Here is a 22751-nt window from a genome sequence, read left to right as displayed (position 1 = left end):
CTGATTACATCTGCAATGACCCTAATTCCAAATAAGATCATATTTGAGATGCTGGGAGTTAGGACTTCAATATATCTTTTCAGGGTGGAGAAGGTGGCACAATTCAAGCCCAAATGGGGGGTGGGGGGCTGTTTGTCTATTTTGTCCACTGCCATATCCTCGGCACCTGGTAAAGGGCTGGGGCATCACAGTTGCTCAGGAGCAATTTGTTCAGTGAGTGAAAGAATGCATAGATTAGGGTGAAGAACAGTGAAGAAGCCAGTGTGGCTGGAGTGAAGTAAGCAGGGAGGGATAATGGGGGATTTGGTCAGAGAGGTGGTAAGAGACCCGACAGAGGCCAAGAGAAGAACCTTCTTCCAGGTGTGGTTCGGGATGTTCTCAGAGTTTCAAGCTGATCAGGAATATGATCTTACTGATATTAAATGAGGAACTGGGCAGGCCAAGTACAAAATTCCATAACCCCTGAACGTGTTTGCATGGCAGGCATTTTTTACATCCACGTGTTTATGAAAGTAGATTTCAGGACTGAAAGAAAGCTGTGTGTTGAGAACGGGCTAGGGGGAATGACTAATGCTTTGGGTGGTTCTGTACTTTATTAGTAAAATAGAACATTGAATGTTTCTCACTCAAAACACACAACAAAGCAAAACATTATTGGTAAACACTCAAACAAAATCACGCTCGGCCTACTTAGCGATAAAACAACTGGTGTACATCATTAGCACATTTTTTTTTTTGAGAAATTAACCAAGTGTTTTCAAGCTCATGAAATAGACAAAACAGGCATATTATAATAACCAAAGCTAGGATTCTAAATGTGGGGCACAGAATTTGAAAGCAACTCTGCCTCTGAAGTAAATAAACAGCAGGAGTAATATATTCAGTGGTCTCCTGGCCATGTCTAACAGTTCTAAGTATCCTTTCTCAGTGGTTTGATTCTCATGGGACCATCTTTTTTTTTTGCATGGGCAGGCACCGGGACTCGAACCCGGGCCTATGGGATGGCAGGCGAGAATTCTGCCTGCTGAGACACCGTGGCCCGCCCGGACACCATCTTTATAAGCCATTTTGTGGAAGTGTAAGGTGGTCCACCATCTAAGGGACAAGTCAGTTGGGGTAGGAAATGCATTGACTGTGGGTTTAGGTGTGTGTGCTTAGTTGGTGGAGATGGTACAGCTATTACTAGAACTGCAGCAGAGGTGAAGGGCGAAATCTGTAGCTTCTGGAAGGCTGAGAACTCAGGCAAGTTAAGATGTACGGAAGCAAGAAGGAATGAAGGATCATGGGGCCAGGCGGGTGCCAAGCTGGGATGAAAAGAGAAGACAAACACAAAGAGCCCCTGGCTGGTGTCTGCAGCTCCTGCATCAGGGCCCCAGATGTTAGAATTGAACACCCAGGAAGCTGGGCTCTGAGCTTCCTAGAGGCACAGGGACAGCCGAGTGTTCCCAGAACTCCCTCCGCTGCATGTTTCACACTCTGCTGGTAGGGGCATGGCAGGCAGAGGGGACCACTGCCACAGTGCCTGGGAAAGCAGGGGATACAGGACTCTAGACTAGTGGGTCTCAAGGTGTGGTCTCTCAACCGACAGCATGAGCATCATCTGGAACTTGTTAGAGATGTCATTTCTTAGGCCCTGCACCAGAACTGTGGAATCAGGAACTCTGAGGGTGGGGCCTGGCAATCAACGTTTTAACAGGCTCCCCCAGGAGATTCTGATGCATTTTCAAGTTTGTATTACTTCTGTAGATGAAAAACATTAAGATTTTTTTTAAAAGCACCTCAGTCTAATATAGTGCTTCACAACAGGTCTTCTCAGACTTTAATGTGCAAGCAAATCACCTGGGAATCTTGTTAGATTCAGTAGGTTGGGTATAGGGTCTGAGATTCTGCATTTTAAACAAGCTCTGCTTTGGGTTTACAGATTACAGAACACTTTCATGTATTTTATCGTATTCCTTTCTCCTCACAACCCTGGCAGATTCACTAATTCACTTAGTCAACTATTATATACTACAATGTACCAGGGCCTGCCAACCAATCAAACAAAGAAGCCATCTAAAGAGATAGATAATTATAAATGGTGAACGAGGCAGAGCAGGAAAAAAAGAGGGGACTGAAAAAGAACTGCGAGGGCTCTGGAAAGGCCTCTTGGAAAAGGTGATTTCAGTGGAGATGGGAAGGGCTCTTAGCAGATACCCAGAAACTCCTAGAGGGCCGTGTAGAGAGGAAGGACCCCTAAATCAAGTCGGGAAGGGGGCGCCCAGGCGAGGAAGGCCATGGTAGGAGGTGGATTTTTATACAAGCTCGGGGTTAGAACTGAGGCAGGGAAGTGACTGGTCTGTTATACTGATTTACCTTAGGATCACTCAGGCTACTGTGTGGGAAAGAAGCTTCCCTAAGGGCATCTCGGAACTGGTGCTGGGAGTGCCGGGCCATACGGGGGCGCCCAGGAGTCAGACCTGGAGCCGCCGGAGTCCAGTGGATCTACTTGGGGGTCCGGAGTCTCCCTAAGAATAACAAGCCCACGAGGGCACGTGCCTTTATTGTTGCACCGAGGGCCTCAAACTCGCGCGGTCCCGGGCCCAAGAGGACTTTTGTCCTTTGCAGATCACGCTGGCATTTTGGATACTACCCCTCTGTGCCTCAGTCTCCCCACTGTCCTGCGAGGACGTTTGGCCAGCCCACGGATGACACCCCCGACCCTCTGTCGCGCACGTCGGGCAAGCCGAGAGGCAGGCAAGACCCGGGCAGAGGGCGGTCTCGAGCGGTATATGGGTTGGCTTCCTACTAGGGAAACTGAGTCACAGCAGGGCGGGGAGCCTGCACCCTCCTGACACCGGCAAAATCCAAGCGGCCTGACTCTAGCCCACCGAGGCTGCCAGGCCTCCCGGCAGGCGGTCTCCGCCCGTAGGCCCGAGCCCAGCGCTGCCAGGGGCGGGACCCGGCCCGGAAGACAGGGGAGGGGTCCCGAGCCGGTCCGGGGCTCGCAGGGTGGAGGTCGGTGGTGGCAGCGGGGACCTCCCGCCCAGTCCCCGCGCGAGAGCACGGGACCCCCCCGGCGAAGGAGCTCGGCCACGCTACCAGGCCCAGGCCTGCCCCGGGGCGCCCGCCCGCGCGTCTCCCCGCCCCTCGGCGGCGCCCCCGCCCCTCGGCCACCACCTCCGCCTCCGCCTTCTCGCGGGCCCGGGACGTGCCCGTCCGGCTAGCGAGCGGGCGGCTGGGATTTAGTCCGCCGCAGTCACTTCCGCAACCCGCAGCCCCCTCGGGCCCGCGCGCGTCCAGCCACCGCTGCCATCGGACAATGGGCCGCCCGCCCCAGCTGCCGTGAACTTCCTGCCGTGGCCCGTGCGCCCGCCGGTCAGTCCTTCGGCCCCTGGCCGGTCGGTCGGTCCGGAACCGCGCTCGCGCTCCGCGCTGGTCGGGATCGCGGCTCCGGGGCTGCTGGAGGAAGCGGCAGGAGCTCCGAAGACCCGGGACGTGCCTGCGCCTCCGGCCGCCGCGCCTTTGCTCTCGCTGGGCCGGTCCGGCGGCTTCTACACTCTCCCGCCCGCCCGGCTTCAGCGGCCCCGCCCAGCGGACGCTCCCTGCCTTGTTGTGGGTTTCCGAGTTTGGTTGCTCAAGGAGGATGTGATTTTTTTTCTGTGTGCCTATTTATTTTTCTTTTTATGATTTGAAAAAGAACTCCGCACAGCAAGTCGGGGACTGTGAGAAGCTCCACCAGCTGGCCCCACGTGGACGCGCCCGGAGTCAAGGGAGTTGGAGGCAAACTTGGTCTCTCTGGCATTCAGGCCTCCACTTGAGCTGGACGCTAAGGCCTGGGGCCATGACCCTCACGCTGGGCAGGTCGAAGTCTTTACCTGTTTTGGACTGGACTTGAACCCTTGCCCTTTGCCATCCTCCTTTCCCCTTCCTCAACTCCTCACCACGGACACCTGGATTGGGCCGGAGCACGTGGGTGCAACATGGATAAGTACGACGATCTGGGACTAGAGGCCAGTAAATTCATCGAGGACCTGAACATGTACGAGGCCTCCAAGGATGGGCTTTTCCGAGTGGACAAGGGTGCAAGCAACAACCCAGAGTTTGAGGAGACACGCAGGGTGTTTGCCACCAAGATGGCCAAAATCCACCTCCAGCAGCAACAACAGCTCTTGCAGGAGGAGACCCTACCTAGGGGGGGCCGAGGGCCGATCAATGGAGGCAGCCGCCTGGGCCCGCAGGCCCACCGGGAAGCTGGCGTGGGCAGCAAGCTGGTCTTGGATGGTGCCGCCAAGCCCCCTCGTGCCACCTCCACGGTGGGACCTGGGGCAGCCACCACCGTTGCTGCTGGGCAGACTTTGAACCCATCCCAGGAACAGAGGGCCAGGCAGCACACCCGTGGCGCGAGATGTGGCAGCCAGGACTGTAATTCCAAGGAGAGCCTGGCGAGTTCCGAAACCTCTGCCCTCCACCAGCTGGACCCCTGTGAGGATTCTTCCTGCCTCACTCATGGAGATTATTATGACAACCTCTCTTTGGCAAGTCCAGAGTGGGGCAGTGAGCTGGGAGTGTCCCCTAGCATCAGGTCAGGTATAGAGAATGTGTGGCCTGGGCCCCCAGAGAGTGACCTGCCGCTTCCCAAAGCCTCCGGGGACTATCACTTATATCAGCGGCAGCTATCCCCGATCTCCAGCAGGTCATTTGAGAGTGACCTCAGTGGCCAAGATGGTGGCATAGGTGGCCGTAGCAGTGCGAAGCCATCGGGCCCCTGGCCCATTGCCTCCAACCAGCGGGTGAGCCCTGGCCTTCCTTCCCCGTGTCTGGAGAATGGGCCCCTCCTGGAGGCCTCTCAGCCCAGGACCCCTTCTTTCTCAGCACCTCCGACTCTCAATTGCCCCAGTCAAGGAGCTCTTCTGAGAACAAACTCAGGAGTGGGGAGTGAAGTTTTGGGTGTGATGAGCAAACCCACTGTGGACCCTCAGGCCTGGTTCCAGGATGGGCCCAAAGCTTACCTTTGTAGTTCCGCCCCGTCTTCTTCGCCTGCCGGCCTGGACTGTCCACAGCCGGGTGTGGCCTGTGGGCTGGGTCCCAAGCCTAGCTGTTCAGACCCTGGAACTAGTCCCAAGCTCAGCCCCACCGGCTTTGTCCCTCCAGTGATGTCCACCCTGCCTGAGTTAGCTTGTGAAGAGGGGCCCCTCAGCTGGTCCCCTGACAGCAGCCTGGGGCCTGTGCTCCCAGGGAGCCCTAGTCCCCCCAGGGTGAAGCTCCCCTGCCAGACCCTTGTCCCAGGCCCTGAGCTCGGACCCTCGGTTGCTGAATTGAAATTAGAAGCCCTCACCCAGCGTCTGGAGCGCGAGATGGATGCTCATCCGAAAGCTGATTACTTTGGTGAGTGAGAGGTTGGTTGGGTTGCCCAGAGGGCATTCGTGGATTCCTTGTGATTGGGGATGTGCAGTGCCCTCACCAGGAATGCTGCAGCTTTCCTCTAGGGACCTGCCTTTTTTTTTTTTTTCCCTGCCTTCCTCTCTGCAGCTTTTGATTGAGAAATTGAAAGCCACCCTGGGCAGATAGAGGAGTTTACAGCTGGGGGTTACCCATGTATGAAGTTGAAGCAGGGTGGGACTGCCATGACTACTGTCAAAAAGGGAAGTGTCATGGCTTTGGACTTGAAGGGTTTGGGGTGTGATTTTAGAGCCTCTTGCAGCAACAGGCTCATGTAGGACTTGAGTGGGAGCAGCTTTCTCAGGGTCACATGCCCCTGAGCATCCCATCAGTAGCAGGCAGGTCTGGCTAATTGAGGACCAGTGGATGGGGCAGGGTGTGTTTGTGTGAGTGTGTGCATGTGTCAACAAGCGGTTACTTGTGTGCAGTTAAGGCAGGTAAAACTTGAACATGGAAGAATTTGTTTTAGAATTAGAATAGTGGTCCTCAAAGTGTGGTCTCTGGACTGGCAGCATTTCTTACCTTGGAACTGGTTAGAAATTTAAACACTTGGGCCCCACCCCGAACCTAATCAGAAATTGTAGGGTAGGACCAGGCAGTGCTTAGGGAGCTGGCCAGGTGATCCTGATGTTCCTGGAGCTTTGAAAATCACTGGAACAGGTGCCTCCTTACTCGCCTCTCCCCAGGTACCAGCCAGCAGACACGTCACATCTACAGCTGACCTGACATGGCTCATGGTAGGCTGGAGGATGCTTGTTGGTTTTATGTAAAAGTTCAGTTTTTGCTTTAATCTCTTTTAAAAAACACAAATACTTGGAGATAGCTGGCTTCGGCTTCTCATTTCCCACCAGGGTTTGGAAACAGTGAGAAGATAGCTGTATTCTTCTGTTGTGTAATGATGTAGGGGGTCTCATGGGAGACCTAACTCGAGAGACAGCCTATTTTTAGAGAAGTCTGAGGGTTTTGTATTTTCCCTTTTGAACCCTGGATGATTGGGTCATGATTTCCCCACATGAGGCCTGAGAGTCCTGGGAAGCTCTAGTCCCATTGAGGTAGCAGCTGTGCCAAATGGAGGAGGGTGGGGGGGGGCAGGGAAGGTTCTGGAAGGGGAAGATGGCTGGCTTGCGGCTTTCAGTCTACTCATCTCCATGAGTAAATGGTTCTGTCCCTACGTACTTGGAGGGACAGGTGTTTAAGGAGTGGGGCCCCTGGTCAAAACCCAGAGCGGCCTTGTGTTCTTGTTCTTGACGGGAGCCTCATGGGAACGAGCTTTCATACCACACTCAGCAGTTGAGGTCAGGGCTCCTGTCTGCTAGTTTACTCTTTAATGCACATTGCACCATCTTACTCTGACCTGTCTTGTCTTTCTTGCGGATTCAACCTTTTGGATGGAAACATTTAGGTGGAAATGGTGTGGATCTTTGAAGTTAAACTTTTCTTTGCTTTTTAATTTTAGGCTTATTAAAGAAGAAAACAGCAGATATATTCAGGGGTACAAATTTACATGCCAGATCAGAGTGCCAATCTTGTACTTTATTCACCCCACATATATTTATTGAGCACTATAAGTGCAACAGTTTCAGTAATTTCTGTACTGCAACTCCAAAAACTGCAGTAACTCAATTCAATTCAATTCTGTCTCTCCCTGGAGTTAGGCCAGACCCTGCAGGGTAAGATTATTCTTCAGGCACCAGCTGCAAATTGGGGGGGGGGGCCCAGGCCCCCCCCACTTTGACTTGGATTCCAAACAGGGGTTCCTACCACGTCCTCGAGTTTGACAATGGCTGGAATGACTCACAGAACTCACTGAAAGTGCTCTATTTATGATGATTTTACAGTCATCATATTATAGTTTTTATATATATTATTATATATATAAAGTTTTGTTATAATAACAGAATGTGAATAAGAAGCCACAAAAAGGGACACTTAGGTCAGGGTGTCGACTGGGCCTCAAAGGCCAGCTTCCTAATCTTTCCACCTGGAACCAGACGCAGCAGTGAATCTTCTCGAACATGGCGCCTACCAGGGCTTATCAGTGTCCCCGGTTTGTATGGGGTTTCATTACTGGGGTATTATTGATGGAGTCCGTGCCCACATGGTCACACTCATTCTGTAACTCGTTTTCCCTTCCAGAGGTGGGGGGCCAGGCTGACTCAGAGCCCCACCGATCACATGGCTGGGCTTTCTGGTCACCTAAGGTGGGGAGTGTGGCGGCCCCACCCTGTCATCTCCTTAGTATATGAACTTGTGGTCCTTGGGCCCACCATGAATAACAAAATGCTTCTACCAGGAGGAATTCCAGGGACGTAGAGGTTACTGTGCTACTCCCTGTGCCATGTTCTCTTCTAGGCCCTGGGAATACAGCAATGATCAGGGCAGACCAAAAGCTTTGTCTCCTGGAACAGGCGTTGTGGTAGACAGGAAATCGGCAAAATAAATAAGCAAGTACTAGGGAGAGAGAGAAAGAAGGGGATGACGTCCTGGGGCAGGGGCGTGGGGAGGTTCAGGGAAAGACCCACCTTTGAGCAGAGGCTTGAAGGAGGTGGGAGGAATGGGTTAGGTGTCTGCTAGGGGGCAAGAGAGTTCTCAGCAGGGGAGGCAGCAAGAATGGTGGCCCTGGAGGCTTGTTCTGTGTAGATTCTGTGCTGGGCACTTGGTGCCCGTTTTTTCATCTCTTTGCCACAACAACCCTAGGGAGCAGGTTTTGTCATGCCCATTTTACCGATGAGGGGACTGCAGCTCAGGGAGTTACATGACTTATCCAAGGTCTTCCAGGTAGGATTGGGAGTAACTGGGGGTTAAATCTGACAGTTTAGCCCCAGTGCCCATCCTGTAGCCAGCATTGCCAAACTGCCTCCCAAACGCAGATCTGAAAACCTATTTATTTTTTCACTAAGTGCTACATTTACATGTAGAAAATCCAAAAGATACAAATGCATGTATGGTAAAAAATTAGTCTTCTTCCCACTCCTGTTACTAGTTGAGTGCCCTGGTTGTGTTGAGTGTAGGTGTGTGCGTGGGTGTGCATCTACCCTAGATGTCTGTCTGTGGGTTTTATTGGTGTCATGCTGGTGTCCACTTGCTCTTTTCCTTTTCCACCAACAGTGTGTTTTGGTAGTTGTCTCACATTGGTACTGTAGTGTCGCCTCAGTGTCTCTTTCGGTTGCATGGGAATTGCTGTGTGGATGTGCTGGGGTCAGGTAAGCAGCCGTCACTGATGGATATTTAGAATGTGTCCATCTGTGTGGAGCTGTCATAGCTGTAGGATGAACTTCCGGGAGAGATTTGGTGCTGGGGGCTTAGCGCATTTAGATGTCATGTACTTGCTCTCCGTGGAGCCTGTGTCAGAGCACACACCACTTGTCTTGTAGAAGAGAGGCTGCCCCACGTCTGCTTTGGCAGGAGAGCTTCTGTCCTGCTCTTCTCCAGTAGTGTGGCAGAGAAGGAAATTGTGTCTGTCCGAACACCCCACAGTCAGTTCTCAGCCTAGCCCTGCTGGGGACCTTAAACCAGCTTTATGCTCATCCAGGCCTTCCCTCGTCTGTAGAACAAAGCGGTTGACAGCTTAGGGCTCACCAGCACTGATGCTTCTCCCCATCCCTAGATCTGGTATCATTTAGAAGATTTTGTCTACCCAACATGCTGCATTTGTCAAATCCTGTGGCCAACATTTAGAATCCCAGTCTTGGGTTTTAATATATGCTGCAGTGTAGACCTAACAAACTTCACTTGGCCCCGCAGTGAGGTCTGGAGCTAGAATTGCCCTCTGGAGTTGTCCCGAGTTGGGTTGAGATGGTCCAGCTTTCTTATTCCACATGGATCATCACTGGATATGGCTTGCCTTGGGAAGGTGGTGAACTGGGGTGAGTGGCCCTCTGCAACCTGAGCAGTCACTGAAGGGACAGCCAGGGCAACGGCTCCTTCATTAAAGGGGGATCTGGGTGGTGCGTTGTTGTGTCCACCACTGCCCCTATTGTTGGGGCAGTGTGTGACCTTGGGCACCAACACACCAATAACCACCATGTTGAGTGCCTATGATGTGCCAGGCATTGGGTTAGCACTTTGTGAGCATTGTTGTCATTTACTCTTTACAGTCAGTGATGATATAGGCACTATTATCCTCCATTTACAGTGGAGGAAATTGAGGCCCAGAGATGTTAAGTGACTTGCTCAAGAACACACAGCTATAAATGGTGGTGCTGTAACAAGCTTCCATGCCATTAGGGGCTCCAGAGCACTGATGGCTTTTCCTTCTTTATCTCTGACTCAGACTGTGGAATGAGGTCATCTTTAGAGTCTGAGTTGGACGCCTTCTGTTTGCCCCTCCAGATTCACTTTCTACCCAGCTGCTGTGGGAGGCATCAGTGGGCGCCCTGCCCTTTCCAAATTAAGTATTCTTTGGTTATCTTTCTCTTGTTCAGGAATCTGGACTTTTGTGTCCTCTGTACCCTCTGGGTGATCTGTCACTGCTGGACCCCCTGAATACCATGAGGGGAAGCCATAGCTACCCAGGATCGATCCACACCCTTCCCTAGAGGAGAGAGGGCTCGGCCAGACTCCTTTAGTCACGAGAGGGTGGAAACACAGCAATAAGTTGGTTTCAGGGTCTCCTTTTCCCAGCAAGTTGAAGTCCTCTCCCCGCACCCTGCATGGAGAGAGAAGAGCTGTTTTTGCCTTTAGTTTTCCTGTCTTTTTTGGACATTCTTGCTGTGGTTTTGAATCTAGAAATCAGCAGTGGCGGAAGTGCCTTAGCCTGGGCACGTGAAAGAAGTGTGACCCCTCTTGGGAATGGCCTTGCTCCCTGACAAGGATTTCGTCCACCCGATTTCATTGGACTGGCCAACGTGCGAGTTTAAATCAACAGCCCAAACAGAGAGCATGTCCACTCTTTGCTCCTTCCTGTCTGACAGTTCCTTAAACATTGCACATTGTCTTAATGAGCCTTTAAGCACTTCTTGTCTGACTTAATTAGCCACAGATGCTTGGAATATGAGACTTAATCCCGATCTTGAATGGAAGATTGAGAGTGGTTTCAGAGCATTTTTCAAATTAAAAGGAAGCTACACGGACCAATCCTATAACTGAGCTACTCCTCCAGGACAGGGGCCTGTCTCTGCAACCCCAGGAGCCCCAGTTACCCCCACATAGAGGGCACTTCAGAAGAAGGTGGCAGCTCAGCCATCTGGCTTGGTCTGAGTGATTTGTGGCCAGCTTACTGGGGAATGTCTACCAGATTCCTTCTGAGGATGTTGTGCTGCAGTTTGGACCTAGTGAGTTGAGGCGTCCATTGCCATGGGAGTAAATTTCTGCTTCTCTGGGTAACTTTGTATGTGCATGCGTGCATGGACTGGAATTGATCCTGGGTCTCCTGCAGGACAGGCAGGGATTCTGCCACTGTGGGTAACTTTTTTAAAGTGCCATCTGAGACTATGATTTTGCCTCTTCAGCCCTGCAGGTGCACACCTTGGGAGAGGGGGCACGTCTACCTTTGCAAATTGGCTAGGCTATGTGCTTTTTTTTTTTCCTAATGGGCCAGACATTCTCTTTCAAAATCTTCTCAGAGGTGTACAGCTTGACCAATTTCCACAAAGTGCACACACCTGTGTTACCAGCATTCTCCCCCACCCCCAGAAGCCCCTGCTTGAGCCCCCTACCCATTGCCATTACCCTTCAGAGGTAACCACAGTTCTGCCTTCTAACAGCATAAATAAGTTTTGACTGAGAACATAATTCGAAGTAACTTTTAAAACAACAACAACAACAAAATATATATATATATCATAGCACGTTTTTAGGTGAATGCAGATTGCTTGGGTGACCAGAGTGGAGCTCATGCTGGGCATGGCAAGACGTTGTGCTGTCAGCACAGGGCAAGCTCCCCTGCATGTCCCCTGGGCTGTCCCAGCTCACCTCTACAGTGACGGCCGCTCCTGTGAGCTCAGCAGTCAGGACTCAGACACCATTGCGGTCATCACAGGGAGCCAATGCCGTCCCCACTGGTCGGCTCCCCCCACCAGCCTCTCTTTTCAGAGATTTCTGAAGGTTCAGTAGGGAAAAAGTGGGTCAGTTCCCGACTTTCATTCACAATGGTTCATCTTTCTATGCAGTCCACTGATGGGCACGGCGTATTGCTCAGGTGCCCCCTCTGCCATTAGCACTTGACTTGATGCTGCAGAAGAGTGGCTAGAGGGCCGGACTCAGCCCTTGCACTCACAGTGAAAACTAGACTTCCCTCAGCATGGCCTCTGTCCAGCCTGGCCCTGACCCCCAGCACGTCTCCTTTCCCTCCCTGCCTTGCTCGCGGTGTTCCTGTGACACCAGCCTCCTGCTGGTCCCTGAGCAGGTTGAGCTCCATCCCACTGTGGGATCCCTGTCCTTGCCGTTCCCCAGTCTGTGCCCTTCTGGCCAGCCTGGGGCTGCCCGGGTCTGCGTGTCGTCTTCAGGCCTGCTGCAAGCCCTGCACAGGTTTCCCACCGTGTCCCGTCCCCGCACCCACTGCGCCCACGGGTTTCCCACCGCATCCACCGCGCCCCCTCCCCGTGCCCATGACGCCCCCTACCCGCACCCACTGCGCCCCCTCCCCGCACTCATCACACCCCATCACACTTTCTCCCTGGAGTCCGCATGTTCTTGGAGTGATATGTTTCTGCTCTGTTCCCTTTGTGACCAGGAAGGAATGTCTTGGTTTGTTTTTTTTTCCCCTTCCTCCAGTCTTCCTGTTCTTTCCATTAATAATCCAGAGCATGAAACTGATCTTTTGCCACGGCCATTCCTGCCGGAGGTTTTATAAACCCCAGTTCTGTGTTCTTCACGTCTGTTGTCTTATGGCTCCCACCTTGGAGACGGAAGGGAAAGGCGCACACTTGGGAGTTGCTGGCGCTGGGCGAACACCTCAGTCGCTGTGCTGCGCTGGGCGACACTGAGGGCTCTGCTCACCCACCGTTCTGTGGCTCTTGCATTGGCTCCAGCGAGATCCCTGAATTCAACTCAGCGAGTGACAAGGGCTGGAGAGGCAGGGAGCCCGGCGGCCAAGCACCCTGTCTCCCTGCCAGATCTCTAGAAACCTGTACAGAATCAAACCACAATTTTTAAAATTACAGATACATTTTTCAAATGCAAATGGTAATCATTTTTATTTCAGACATTCTGGAGAGTACATACATTTAAAAGAAGAAGCACCGATTACTCATTCCTCAGCCACCCTTAGATGGTCTGTGTTAAGATTTTCCTCGGAAGGTTTTCAAGGGTCAGGTAGTGGCCAGAGCCTCTTGGTAATGCGGGATTCTTCATCTACTGTGGTTCTTGAGCCTTTCATCAAATGTAGAATTGTTTGCCGAGCTAGTGGCCAGTTTGCTCTGAAGAGTATGTCTAATTAAAGTGAGATTAGAAGAGACTAAATGTCTCTTTTAAGAAACAACCAAACATGGCAAACCGCTGATATCACAATGATCTTTAACCCTTAAAAGCCTTTTGAGGGTTTCATTTGAATTAAATCTAGTGTCCTTAAGGCTGGGAGCACTGGTTGGTGGTGTGCAGTGTCCTCATTTTTCCTGGCATGTCGCAGCGTCCTTTGTGGGCCCCTGTGGTGCCCTCTGCGAGACTGGGTCTCAGACCTGGTCCCCTGCATGGGACTGTGGCCTCGGGGCCTGGTGCTGTCAGGCTGGCCTTTCCCTTCTCGGTCTGGGAGCCCCACTCAGCTAGGCTCCGGGGATGCCTGTTGAACGGCTGGATGAGCTCCAGCTGTGGTTTCAAGGGGGAAGAAGTGATTTTTAAAATAGCAGGAATTATGGCTCTAAGATACATTTGTTGAGCAATTACTTTGCGCCAGGCACTTTTCTAAGCATCTCACATGTATTGTTTCATCCTCCCAACAATTCCTTCTTCACTATGACCACTTTATGGATGGGGAAGTGAGATACACAGAGGCTAAGTAACATTTACTAAATAGTTTTGCTGAATTGAACCCAGGAAGTCGAGCTTCTGCATCCGAGGTCTTCACTGCCTTGCTGTGCTGCCTCTCCGCTCTTGGAGATGCAGCGACTTACAAAGGGAACTTCAAGAGATGCTGTGGCCACAGGAAGGCCAGGGCTGAGGTCCCCTCCTTCTCTGGTGCAGCCAGGGCCATGTGGGAGCAGCGAGGCAGGCAGGGCATGGAGGGGCACCTAAGCTAGCCGGAGGTGCTGGATCCCACCCAGTTTCCTTGTTACTTGTTTTGTCATGGGCAGGCACTGGGAATCAAACCTGGGTCTCCTGCATGGCAGGTGAGAGCTCTGCCTGCTGAGCCACTGTGGCCCGCCCCCTCTCAGTTTCCTTTTATGTCCAGAAGCCTGTGCCATGTGAGCCCTTTGCAGGGAAGGGGTGGAACCAGGAGGCTCAGAGGCACATGGCCTGCTCAGTGGCAGCTCAGTGGCTACCCCAGCCCCTCAGTCTCTTGACTTCTCATCGTCATTGGAAGGGTGTGGATTGGGGGGGTCTGACAACCCCAAGTGCTGTGGGTGAGGACGGGATGTGTCACCCTATACTTTGCCCTGGGGGCACCCAGGATGCCTTGGACTGAGGGTCAGTATCAACCCCAGGCTGGGTGCATAAATGTTTAGAACAATGCTGGACGGAACTATGCTCTGAGTCTGTCTGATAAACCGGACAGAAACCTTACCCTAAAATAAAACAGGCCACCAAATTTCCAAGGCACGTCAGTGGCAGGGTGCTTGCCAGCAAATATTTATATCTAGTTGAGTATTTTCTGTTCATTTTCCCCTCATAGGGAAACCATCTGCACACAGGATCTCAGGGTCATCCTGGAAGGTGGGAGACTTGGCTTGTGCGTTTCAAAGGGAATACTTTAAGTTCCACAGCTAGGTCATTTTTAACTTTTGGGAGCTGAAAGTCTAGCCTTGGCCAGGTTCCTTCCTTGTCTTTCTTGCTCTGTGATTCGTCTCTGTGTGTTCAGGAGAGTGAGGATGGGTTTCTACTCTCAGTTACTGAAAGGTGGTTGGGAGCACATAAGGGGCTCTACCTTTCTCCCTCCAAACATGTATTTGTAATGGATAGAAAGTTCCGGAAGCCTGCTATAACGCTGCCATTCAAGAGGAGGGCATTTGTGTTTAGCGTGGGTCTGCTCTGCAGCCTGCTTTGGGAATTGTGGTGACCAGGGTTCTGAGGGGACCTAGGGGACAAGGCACCCCTCTTATAAGGCAGACCCCGAGTCTGTGGGAGGGGTGTGTGTGGACACAGCAGCCTAGCAGGCTTGAGGTCTGAGCGCCCTGGGGACGGTCATTTCAGCGTTGATGAGACAGTAGCAGCCTCCCTTGTTGCACCCTTGTTGCCTGAAGCCCCTTCTGACCACAGCACAGCAGCCTCCCTGTTCTGCGCCTCCCTGTCAGCTGAGTTTGTGGATTTTCCTTTCGCCAGGGTGGAGCCAAGTCGTGGCTGCATTTGCTCACACGCTGGTCAGGCTCGCAGGGAAGAGGGGTGGTAGCCAGGAGGGGGGGCATCTGTGTCTGCCACATCCCACCTCTTCCCTCACCACCCCCCCCCACCACCAGCTCCCTTAGTTCGCATTGCTTCCGTGAGCTTAGAGGCAATGGACTCCGGGCAGCCGGGCTGACAGCTGTGGCGCTCTGGGGAGCTTGTTGACAGCGTTGTGTTCACAGGAACGTGCTGTGAGAAAGGAGATCACGCTGCCGGCCTGATGGTGCCTGTGCGAGCTCAGGCACGCTGCTGTGCTCTGCCCTGGGTTTTCTCGTCTTAGCGGGACTGCATGTCCCGTGCTTATTATAAATCTGTCTCCTCTCCCTTGCCACGAGGCAGCAGAGCCAGCTTTGGACTCAGGGCCGTTGGCTTGGAGGGTGACGGTGGCGAGAGGCAGGGCCTGCGGGGCGTGGTGGGGCGCATGTGTCCCTTGAACTTGGAAGCTTCCCCTTGGGTGCGCACAGAAAATTCCGGGGCGGGACAGTGTGAAAATGCATGTGGCTTAACGAAGTTTTCTTTGGAAGCAAGTGGGGCCCCATGGCGTGCCTGCGCTGCCCTGCTGCAGGGTCGCTCAGTGGAAGCATGCTTATTATGGGCTGCTTGGCACTGGCACCAGAGGTGCTGGCCTCGTAAGACGGGATCCTGTTCCCAAGTGCTAACAGCCACCCTTGCCTTCCCGTTGACTTTAACAGTCTTTTTTTTTTTTTTTTTTTTAACATGGGCAGGCACCGGGAATCGAACCCGGGTCCTCTGGCATGGCAGGCGAGCATTCTTGCCTGCTGAGCCACCGTGGCCTGCCCTCCCGTTGACTTTAGGTGTCCTATCACTGATTAATGTCCTGCAGCTGAGGTAGTTGACGCTCCGAGAAGTGAGGTGACATGCCAAGGGTTTCGTAGCTGGGGGTGACTAGCAGATCCAGAATTCAGCTGCTCCAGAACAAGTGCTCTTCTCACTACACCCTGGCTGCCTCTAAGGTCTTGTAAGCAAACTTAGGCCAGGATCCTGGAGCTGCGTGTCTTACTTAGGCTGGGCTCCCTCGAAACAGGCAATGGGAGAAGAATCCATATACAAGTGATTTATGAGGCATGTGCTCCTCCCAGAGACCTGTAAGGGAGTGGGGGGAGTGGAATGGAGTTGGTCTCTGCAAAGTCCCAGGGGAATAGCTCAGCCCAATCCCGTGGAGAGCTCTGGAGTGTAAGCTGCACCCCGAGTTGTCCAGGCCCAGGAACTGGGCTTCCAGACTCCCCTGTCTGGGGAGGTGACTTCTCCTGTAGCTCTGAGAAATGCTGTATCTGCTTGTTGGTGGTGAAGATGCGTTCTCCCAGCTGATCCACACAGGTGGGGAGACTTACCTTTTTTTATGAGGATTTTTAATGACTCAAAATCATTTTAATTGTTTGCTTGTGGGTAGTTCTGCCTCTTATGTCGCTGGGCTGAGTGTGCTTCACTTTCTGATTCACCCTGGCCAGGTAGATCTGGATTCTCACCTGAAGCGAGAGCCCCACGGTGGCCTTGCTGTGTGCCCAGGTGAGCTTCTAGGACTGGGGGGGCCTGGACTGGGCCAGCTGTTTCCACCCTGGCCCCCCCTTCCCAGTCCACTGTTGCCAAGTGAAAGTAGATTTTTTTCAGACCCAAGGCTTCAGATTGGGATAGACGAGGATCCGAGCCAGCAGCTGTGTTTGCCATGGTGCACCATGAACCTTTTGTGTTCTCCAGTTCCCACGTGTTAAATTGCCACACGCTGGGCAGCAGGAACTGCTTTAAAACGGCCTGGCAGGTCCCTTCAGTGGGATCACGTCCCCACACAGGGAACTCCAAAATGCACTTCTGCCACCGACATTGCTTGATTATCATTGGCTGCACTCGTGAAATTGGAACTGCATTCTTGTGGGGAAAAATTTTTAAGCTGTATGAAGTGGCACTTACAAAATAAAGAAAATGAAATAAAACCAAACACTGGGGCACAGCACTGTGAATGGTAATTAATACCACTGAGTTGCATAATTGAGAACAAAGTGGGATCTTTATTTCACAGCGTCTGAGCTTTTTAGATATCTTGAGGTGACAACATATGCTAAAAAGTAGAGCTAGTTAATTAACGAATTTGTAAATATCTTTTTGCTAATAGAACAGAAGCATCTTTGACGTGAAATTGTTAGACCACGTCTGAGCGGCATGCGTCGTCAGGACTTGTTCATTAGGTTGGCTGCAGAGGGACAGAAGGAAGTGCAAGGGGAGGGATGTATGCAGATGTATTCATTTTTTTTTTTGTATACTGTGTGATGGGGGTTACAGTTCATTCTTTTTCCATATGAATATCCCATTATCACAGCATCAGTTGTTGAATTTTTTTGTTGGGGAGCTGGGTAGGGAGCGCATGGGCCAGGAATCGAACCCAGATTTCCCACATAGCAGGTGAGAATTCTACCACTGAACTACCTGTGCACTCCTCATATTTCCATTTTGATATAACCATTGTATGTGCACATAACGTGACTGTACCATGGGAAAATGTTGTTAAATAACTCAATGGAAACATACCTTGTGTTCTAGTTTGCTAACTGCCGGAATGCAACACACCAGAGATGGATTGGCTTTTAATAAAAGGGGATTTATTTTGTTGGTTCTTAAGAGGAAAGGCAGCTAACTTTCCACTGAGGTTCTTTCTTATGTGGAAGGCACGAGATGGTCTCTGCTGGTCTTCTCTCCAGGCCCCTGGGTTCCAACAACTTTCCCCGGGGTGACTTCTTTCTGCATCTCCAAGGCCTGGGCTGAGCTGCTAGTGCTGAGATGAGGAATGCCGAGCTGCTAGGCTGTGCTACATTGCGTTCTCTCATTTAAGCACCAGCCAATTAAGTCAAACCAGTCACTCATTGCAGCAGACACGCCTCCTAGCTGACTGCAGATGTAATTAGCAACAGATGAGGTTCACGTACCATTGGCTTATGTCCTCAGCAACAAGACTAGGTATGCTCACCTGGCCAAGTTGGCAACTGAATCTAACTAATACACCTTGCTATTATTTTGATATAGATCTGACAGTGAATTCTCCTACGTGCATTATACTTTTTGTGCTTTTGCTTTATGTCTCATTTTAAATCGAGCATGAAGGGAGCACAGTATTTGCAACTGCCAATAGCTGTAGAGGCCTCTTGCCATTTTTGTCTTTTATGAAACTTTTGTACCTCAAAAAGGCAGGAAAACATTTTTTCCCTCTGATTGGGTTGGTGTCTTGTATTCTTGATTATCACAATACTCATGGCTTTGGGCCTTTGAATTGGTTAATGTTCTTGAAAAAGCATGATACTTTCTGTGTGATCTCAACCACATAAAAATGTATGCTTGGTTGTGTGTGTACACAGAGGACCTAGAAGGATATGTCAAACTGTAAACTGCTTGTGATTCTAGATGACTTGTGTGTTCTTTGCTTTTTGTGCTTTTCCGTTTTCTATGTTGTACAATTACCTTAAAAGTTTTTAAAAGATAGGTATTATTTTAAAAACCTTAAAGAAAAGGGGGTGGGGGGAATTTTAGGTATTATTTATGCTACCAGAGTGAAAATGAAAAAAAAAACAAACATACAAACCCCCAGAACCCGTAGAACTGTACAACACAAAGAGTGAATTCTAATGTAAGCTATGGACTGTAGTTAATAGTATAATTCAGATAATATTGTTTCATCAGTTGGAACAACGATACCATACGAACGTTAAATGCTGTACCAGACTAGACTGGATATGTGATGGGGGGCTATATGGCAGCTCTGTGCCTTCTGCGTGATTTTTCTGTAAACCTACAACTGCTCTAATAATTAGTGGTAAGATTCAAACTGCAAAAGACAGGACCTGGTTTGTAGAAATTACTTGTTAAGTATTTGGTGAATGAATGAATCATGTTGAATGAGTTATAGTTATGCAATGAATAAAAAGGAAATGGTGACAGTGCCGCTGTTTGCTTAGCAGTAGTGGGCTGAGAATCAGCAGATGCCAAAAAATGTAATTTCTCCATAACTTAGACCCAGTGGGTAGCTTCATCCCCCATGCTGTTGTTTATCAGACCCCGCCTTTCTGTCAGAGCTGAAGGATGAGCTTGTTGGGCAGAGACTTGCAGCAAGTGGGCCAGACACAGGGCAGAAGCTGGTCTTGGAGGTGCCGTCAGCTCGGAGAAGTCCTTAGGATAAGCTTCATAGTTGACCATCTTTTTCTTTTTTTTTTTAACAGCTTTATGTAAGTGCAATTTATATACCATAAGTTTCACTTGTTTTAAGTGTACAATTCCTTTTATTTTTACAAAACTTACACAGTTGTGCAATTATCGCCACAATCTAATTTTAGAATAGTTCCGCTCCCTCCAAAAATGAACCTTGTGCCCGGGCCCATTTATAGTCACTCCCCATTCCTACCCCCAGACCCAGACAACTACCACTTAACTTTCTGGCTTACAGATTTATCTTTTCTGCCTTTTCTATTTCATATATAATCGTACAATCTGTGGTCTTTATTGTCTGGTTTCTTTCAATTAGCGTATTTTTGAGGTCCATACATGTTAAAGCATTTATCAGTGGTTTGTTCCTTTTTATTGCCGCAAAAGCATCTCATTGAATGGATATACCACATTTTTTTTTATCCATTCACCAGTTGATGGACATTTGCGTTGTTTCCACTTTTTGGCCATTTTGAATAATGCTGTTATGAATGCTTATGTACAAGCCTTGCATGGATATATTTTCATTTCTCTTTGGTACATACCTAAAAATGGGTATTGCTGGGCAAAGTTGACCATCTTTTGAGGTGAAGGGAATTTCAGTCAGACAGCATATAACTGGGGGGTTCCTGGATGGTTTCCTGTCTTGCTTAGCAGGGTGGAAACTGAGGGGTGTGGATATGAACCCTGAGTGGGTCACTGGCTTTCCTGATGGTTCTAGGGCTCTCACCTGCCTTTTCCCCCAACCTTACCCTGGGTCCTTTACCCAACTCCATCCATTACCACATCCAAAAATAATAGTTCCAAGCCAGAATGATTTATTACCTTAATAGCTTTGAGTGCCTCCTGTGGACAAGAGATTGTGTTAGGATTAACAAGGCTTCTGTTGTATGAAGATTTATTGTCCAACACAACCTGCTGGAATCTGAGCGCCACGCCAGTATCGTTTCTGTTTTGCGTCCTGTGATATCCCCAGGGCAGTGCCTGGCACACAGCAAGTGCTCAGTAGATATTTGCTGACCAAATGAGCAGACGTCCTGGCCAAATAGTGGGAGGAAGATATTCCCAGACTTTTTCCTGAATGCCGGTGCTTTGACTGGAGACATCACTGCTGTGACATGCACACACTCCAGGGTCAACTCATAACATGCAACCACTTGCTAGGAAGTCAGGGAGGCCAGGCTAGCTCTCCACATCTTTTATCCTGACTCAGGAGTAACTCAGCCAAGCTTTCCCACGTGGTGGAAGTTGCCTTGGGTAGTAGAAGGTCAGAGAGGTTCGAAGGGGTTGGAATGCAGCCATTTTGGTGGAAACTTTTGCAAAGCTCCCAGGGACCAAAAACCTGGGTAAGCAGGGAAACATGCTGGCAGGCACGCATGTCCTTTCCTGAGAAGACATGTTATATTACACTCAAATCAGGATTTGAGCTGTTCTGGGAAATGAAAAGCTGCGTAAGTATGTTGGCTCTGCATCTGCCAGCCCTGGGTGTTCTAGTTTGCTAGCTGCCAGAATGCAATATACCAGAAATGGAACGGCTTTAAAAGGGGGGAGTTTAATAAGTTGCTAGTTTACAGTGCTAAGGCCAAGAAAATGTCCCAATTACAGCAAGTCTATAGAAATGTCCAATCAAACGCATCCATCCAGGGAAAGATACCTTGGTTCAGGAAGGCCGATAAAGTTCAAGGTTTCTCTCTCAGCTGGAAGGGCACATGGCGAACATGGCGGCATCTGCTGGCATTCGCTCCAGGCTTCTTGTTTCATGAAGCTCCCCGGGAGGTGTTTTCCTTCTTCATCTCTAAAAGTTGCTGGCTGGTAGACCCTGCTTCTCATGGCTATGTCGTTCTAAAGCTTTCTCATGGCTGTTGTCATTCTCTAGCTTTTTCCAAAGTGTTTCTTCTTTTTAAGGACTCCAGTAAAACCAATCAAGACCCACCTGGAATGGGTGGAGACGCGTCTCCACCTAATCAAGTTTAATACCCACGTTTGATCGAGTCACATCTCCGTGGAATAAGCTAATTATAGTTTCCAACATACAGTACTGAATAGGGATTAGAAGAAACCGTTGCTCCCACAAGGTTGATAGGGACTAAAACATGGCTTTTATAGGGTATGTAAACCTCTTCAAACCAGCACACTGGGTCTGCCACGAGGTGTGAGACGCTGGCAGGCTACTCAGCATTTCTGTGCCTCGATTTTTCTACCAGTAAAATGTAGGTAGGGGGGAGGAGGACTAAATTAGTTTGTATATATCTGTCCTTTATGGAGGTCACTGATGAGGTACAGCTGTTAAGCACTTCAAATATGACTGTCTGAATTGAGATGTGTCATAAATGTCATATACACTCTGGATTTTGAATATTTGGGGTGGAAAAAAGAACGCCAAGTAGCTCAGCATTTTTCTTTGTATCGATTATATTGTTGAAGTGATAATAGTTTGGCTGCATTGGGCCAGATAAAATATATTATTAAAATTAGTTGCATTTGTTTCTTTTTGCTTTTTGAATGTGACTCCTATACTAGAAAATGTAAAATTACACATGTGGCATTCATTATTTTTCTGCAGAACTCCAGCTCTTCAAACAAGTGTTGGCAGGTAGTAACCACTTGCTGTACAAACACTTGCTCTTATTGTCTCGAAATTATCTTTACCCTGTCCCACTGGAAACCAAGCCCGGTTGGTTTGTTCAGACCCACAAATGCTTAAACAGAAAGTTGGCACTCTGTCTGAGGGAGACTGATGCCACGATTGCCACCCCCCCCACCAAGGCCCTGCCAGATGCAGGGGGTGGCACGGCTGCTGTTAGACAGCCAGCTGGAGTGACGAAGGAAGAGGGCATCCTTCCAGCTGGTCTCAGGCTGATGTCAGCTTGGAAGCTGACGGGTCTGTCGGTACCTGTAGCCAAGCCAATTTTTCTAGTACCTCAAAAACACACTCCCAGCTTGGTAAGTGAGGCAGAGCATTCAAAGAGGCTGCTCATCCCTCTGATGGTAGTTAGAGCAGAAGTGAAAATCTGTGTTTCCTGTCCAGAGATGTGGGGGGAAGGTTCTCTCTGGCCCATGGGGAACCCGGGCTGATAGGCCCGCCTGCGCCCTGCCCCTCTGGCCAGGCTCTCCAAGGCCCTGGCCTGGGCGTGGGCCTGCGAGGGGGAAAAGGTTGGGAGGCAGCTTTCCAGGCAGCTTCCAAAGACCTGATTGTCTGGGGTTTGGCCTGACGTAGCCCAGGCTTTCCGCTCAGGTGGCGGGGGCTCAAACAGAGGCCCTTTGTTGGCCGGCCATGGAGGCCAGTCTCAGGGCCTGAGCTGCAGCCCCGCGGCCCAGGCTGCCCCTCTCTGGGTTACCCGTGCCTTCCAGTGGTCATGAGGATGTGTGTATGTATAGATCCTGCCCAGAGAGCAGAGGAAGTGGGGGTGGGCAGGAAGAAAAGAGGTAAAGCTGAGTACATTAGCAGGACCTCTGCCCAGCTGTGCTTTTTTCATTTGCAGCTTGAAAAAAAAAAGTTTTATTGAGACATCTTCACTAGCACATATAGTCCATCCACAGCATACAATCAGTAGCTCACAATATCATCCCGTAGTTGTGTATTCATCACCATGATCGTTTTTAGATCGTTTTTAGCCTCACTCAAGAAAAAGAAATAAAAAGAAAAAATACAT

At 50.3% G+C, this 22751-nt stretch overlaps 1 protein-coding gene across 2 annotated transcripts in view; it reads left to right on the top strand.

Moving 5' to 3' along the window:
• The first annotated feature begins 3392 nt into the window (after positions 1–3392).
• LIMD1 (LIM domain containing 1) overlaps positions 3393–22751 on the top strand; it is an 88542-nt gene continuing 69183 nt past the window's right edge. Inside the window, exon 1 of one of the 2 annotated variants that reach the window (XM_077129569.1) lies at positions 3393–5367. In XM_077129569.1, coding sequence (XP_076985684.1) covers positions 3963–5367 — 1405 coding nt within the window. In that variant the 5' untranslated portion in view covers positions 3393–3962. Of the gene's footprint in view, positions 5368–16242; positions 16423–22751 lie in introns of those variants that run through there. The other variant, XM_077129570.1, reaches the window with a different exon arrangement.

Source organism: Tamandua tetradactyla, chromosome 15, assembly GCF_023851605.1.
Source record: "Tamandua tetradactyla isolate mTamTet1 chromosome 15, mTamTet1.pri, whole genome shotgun sequence".
NCBI classification, from domain to species: Eukaryota; Metazoa; Chordata; class Mammalia; order Pilosa; family Myrmecophagidae; genus Tamandua; species Tamandua tetradactyla.
Note: the sequence above shows the minus strand (reverse complement) of the source record. Positions and strands in the feature narration are given on the sequence as shown.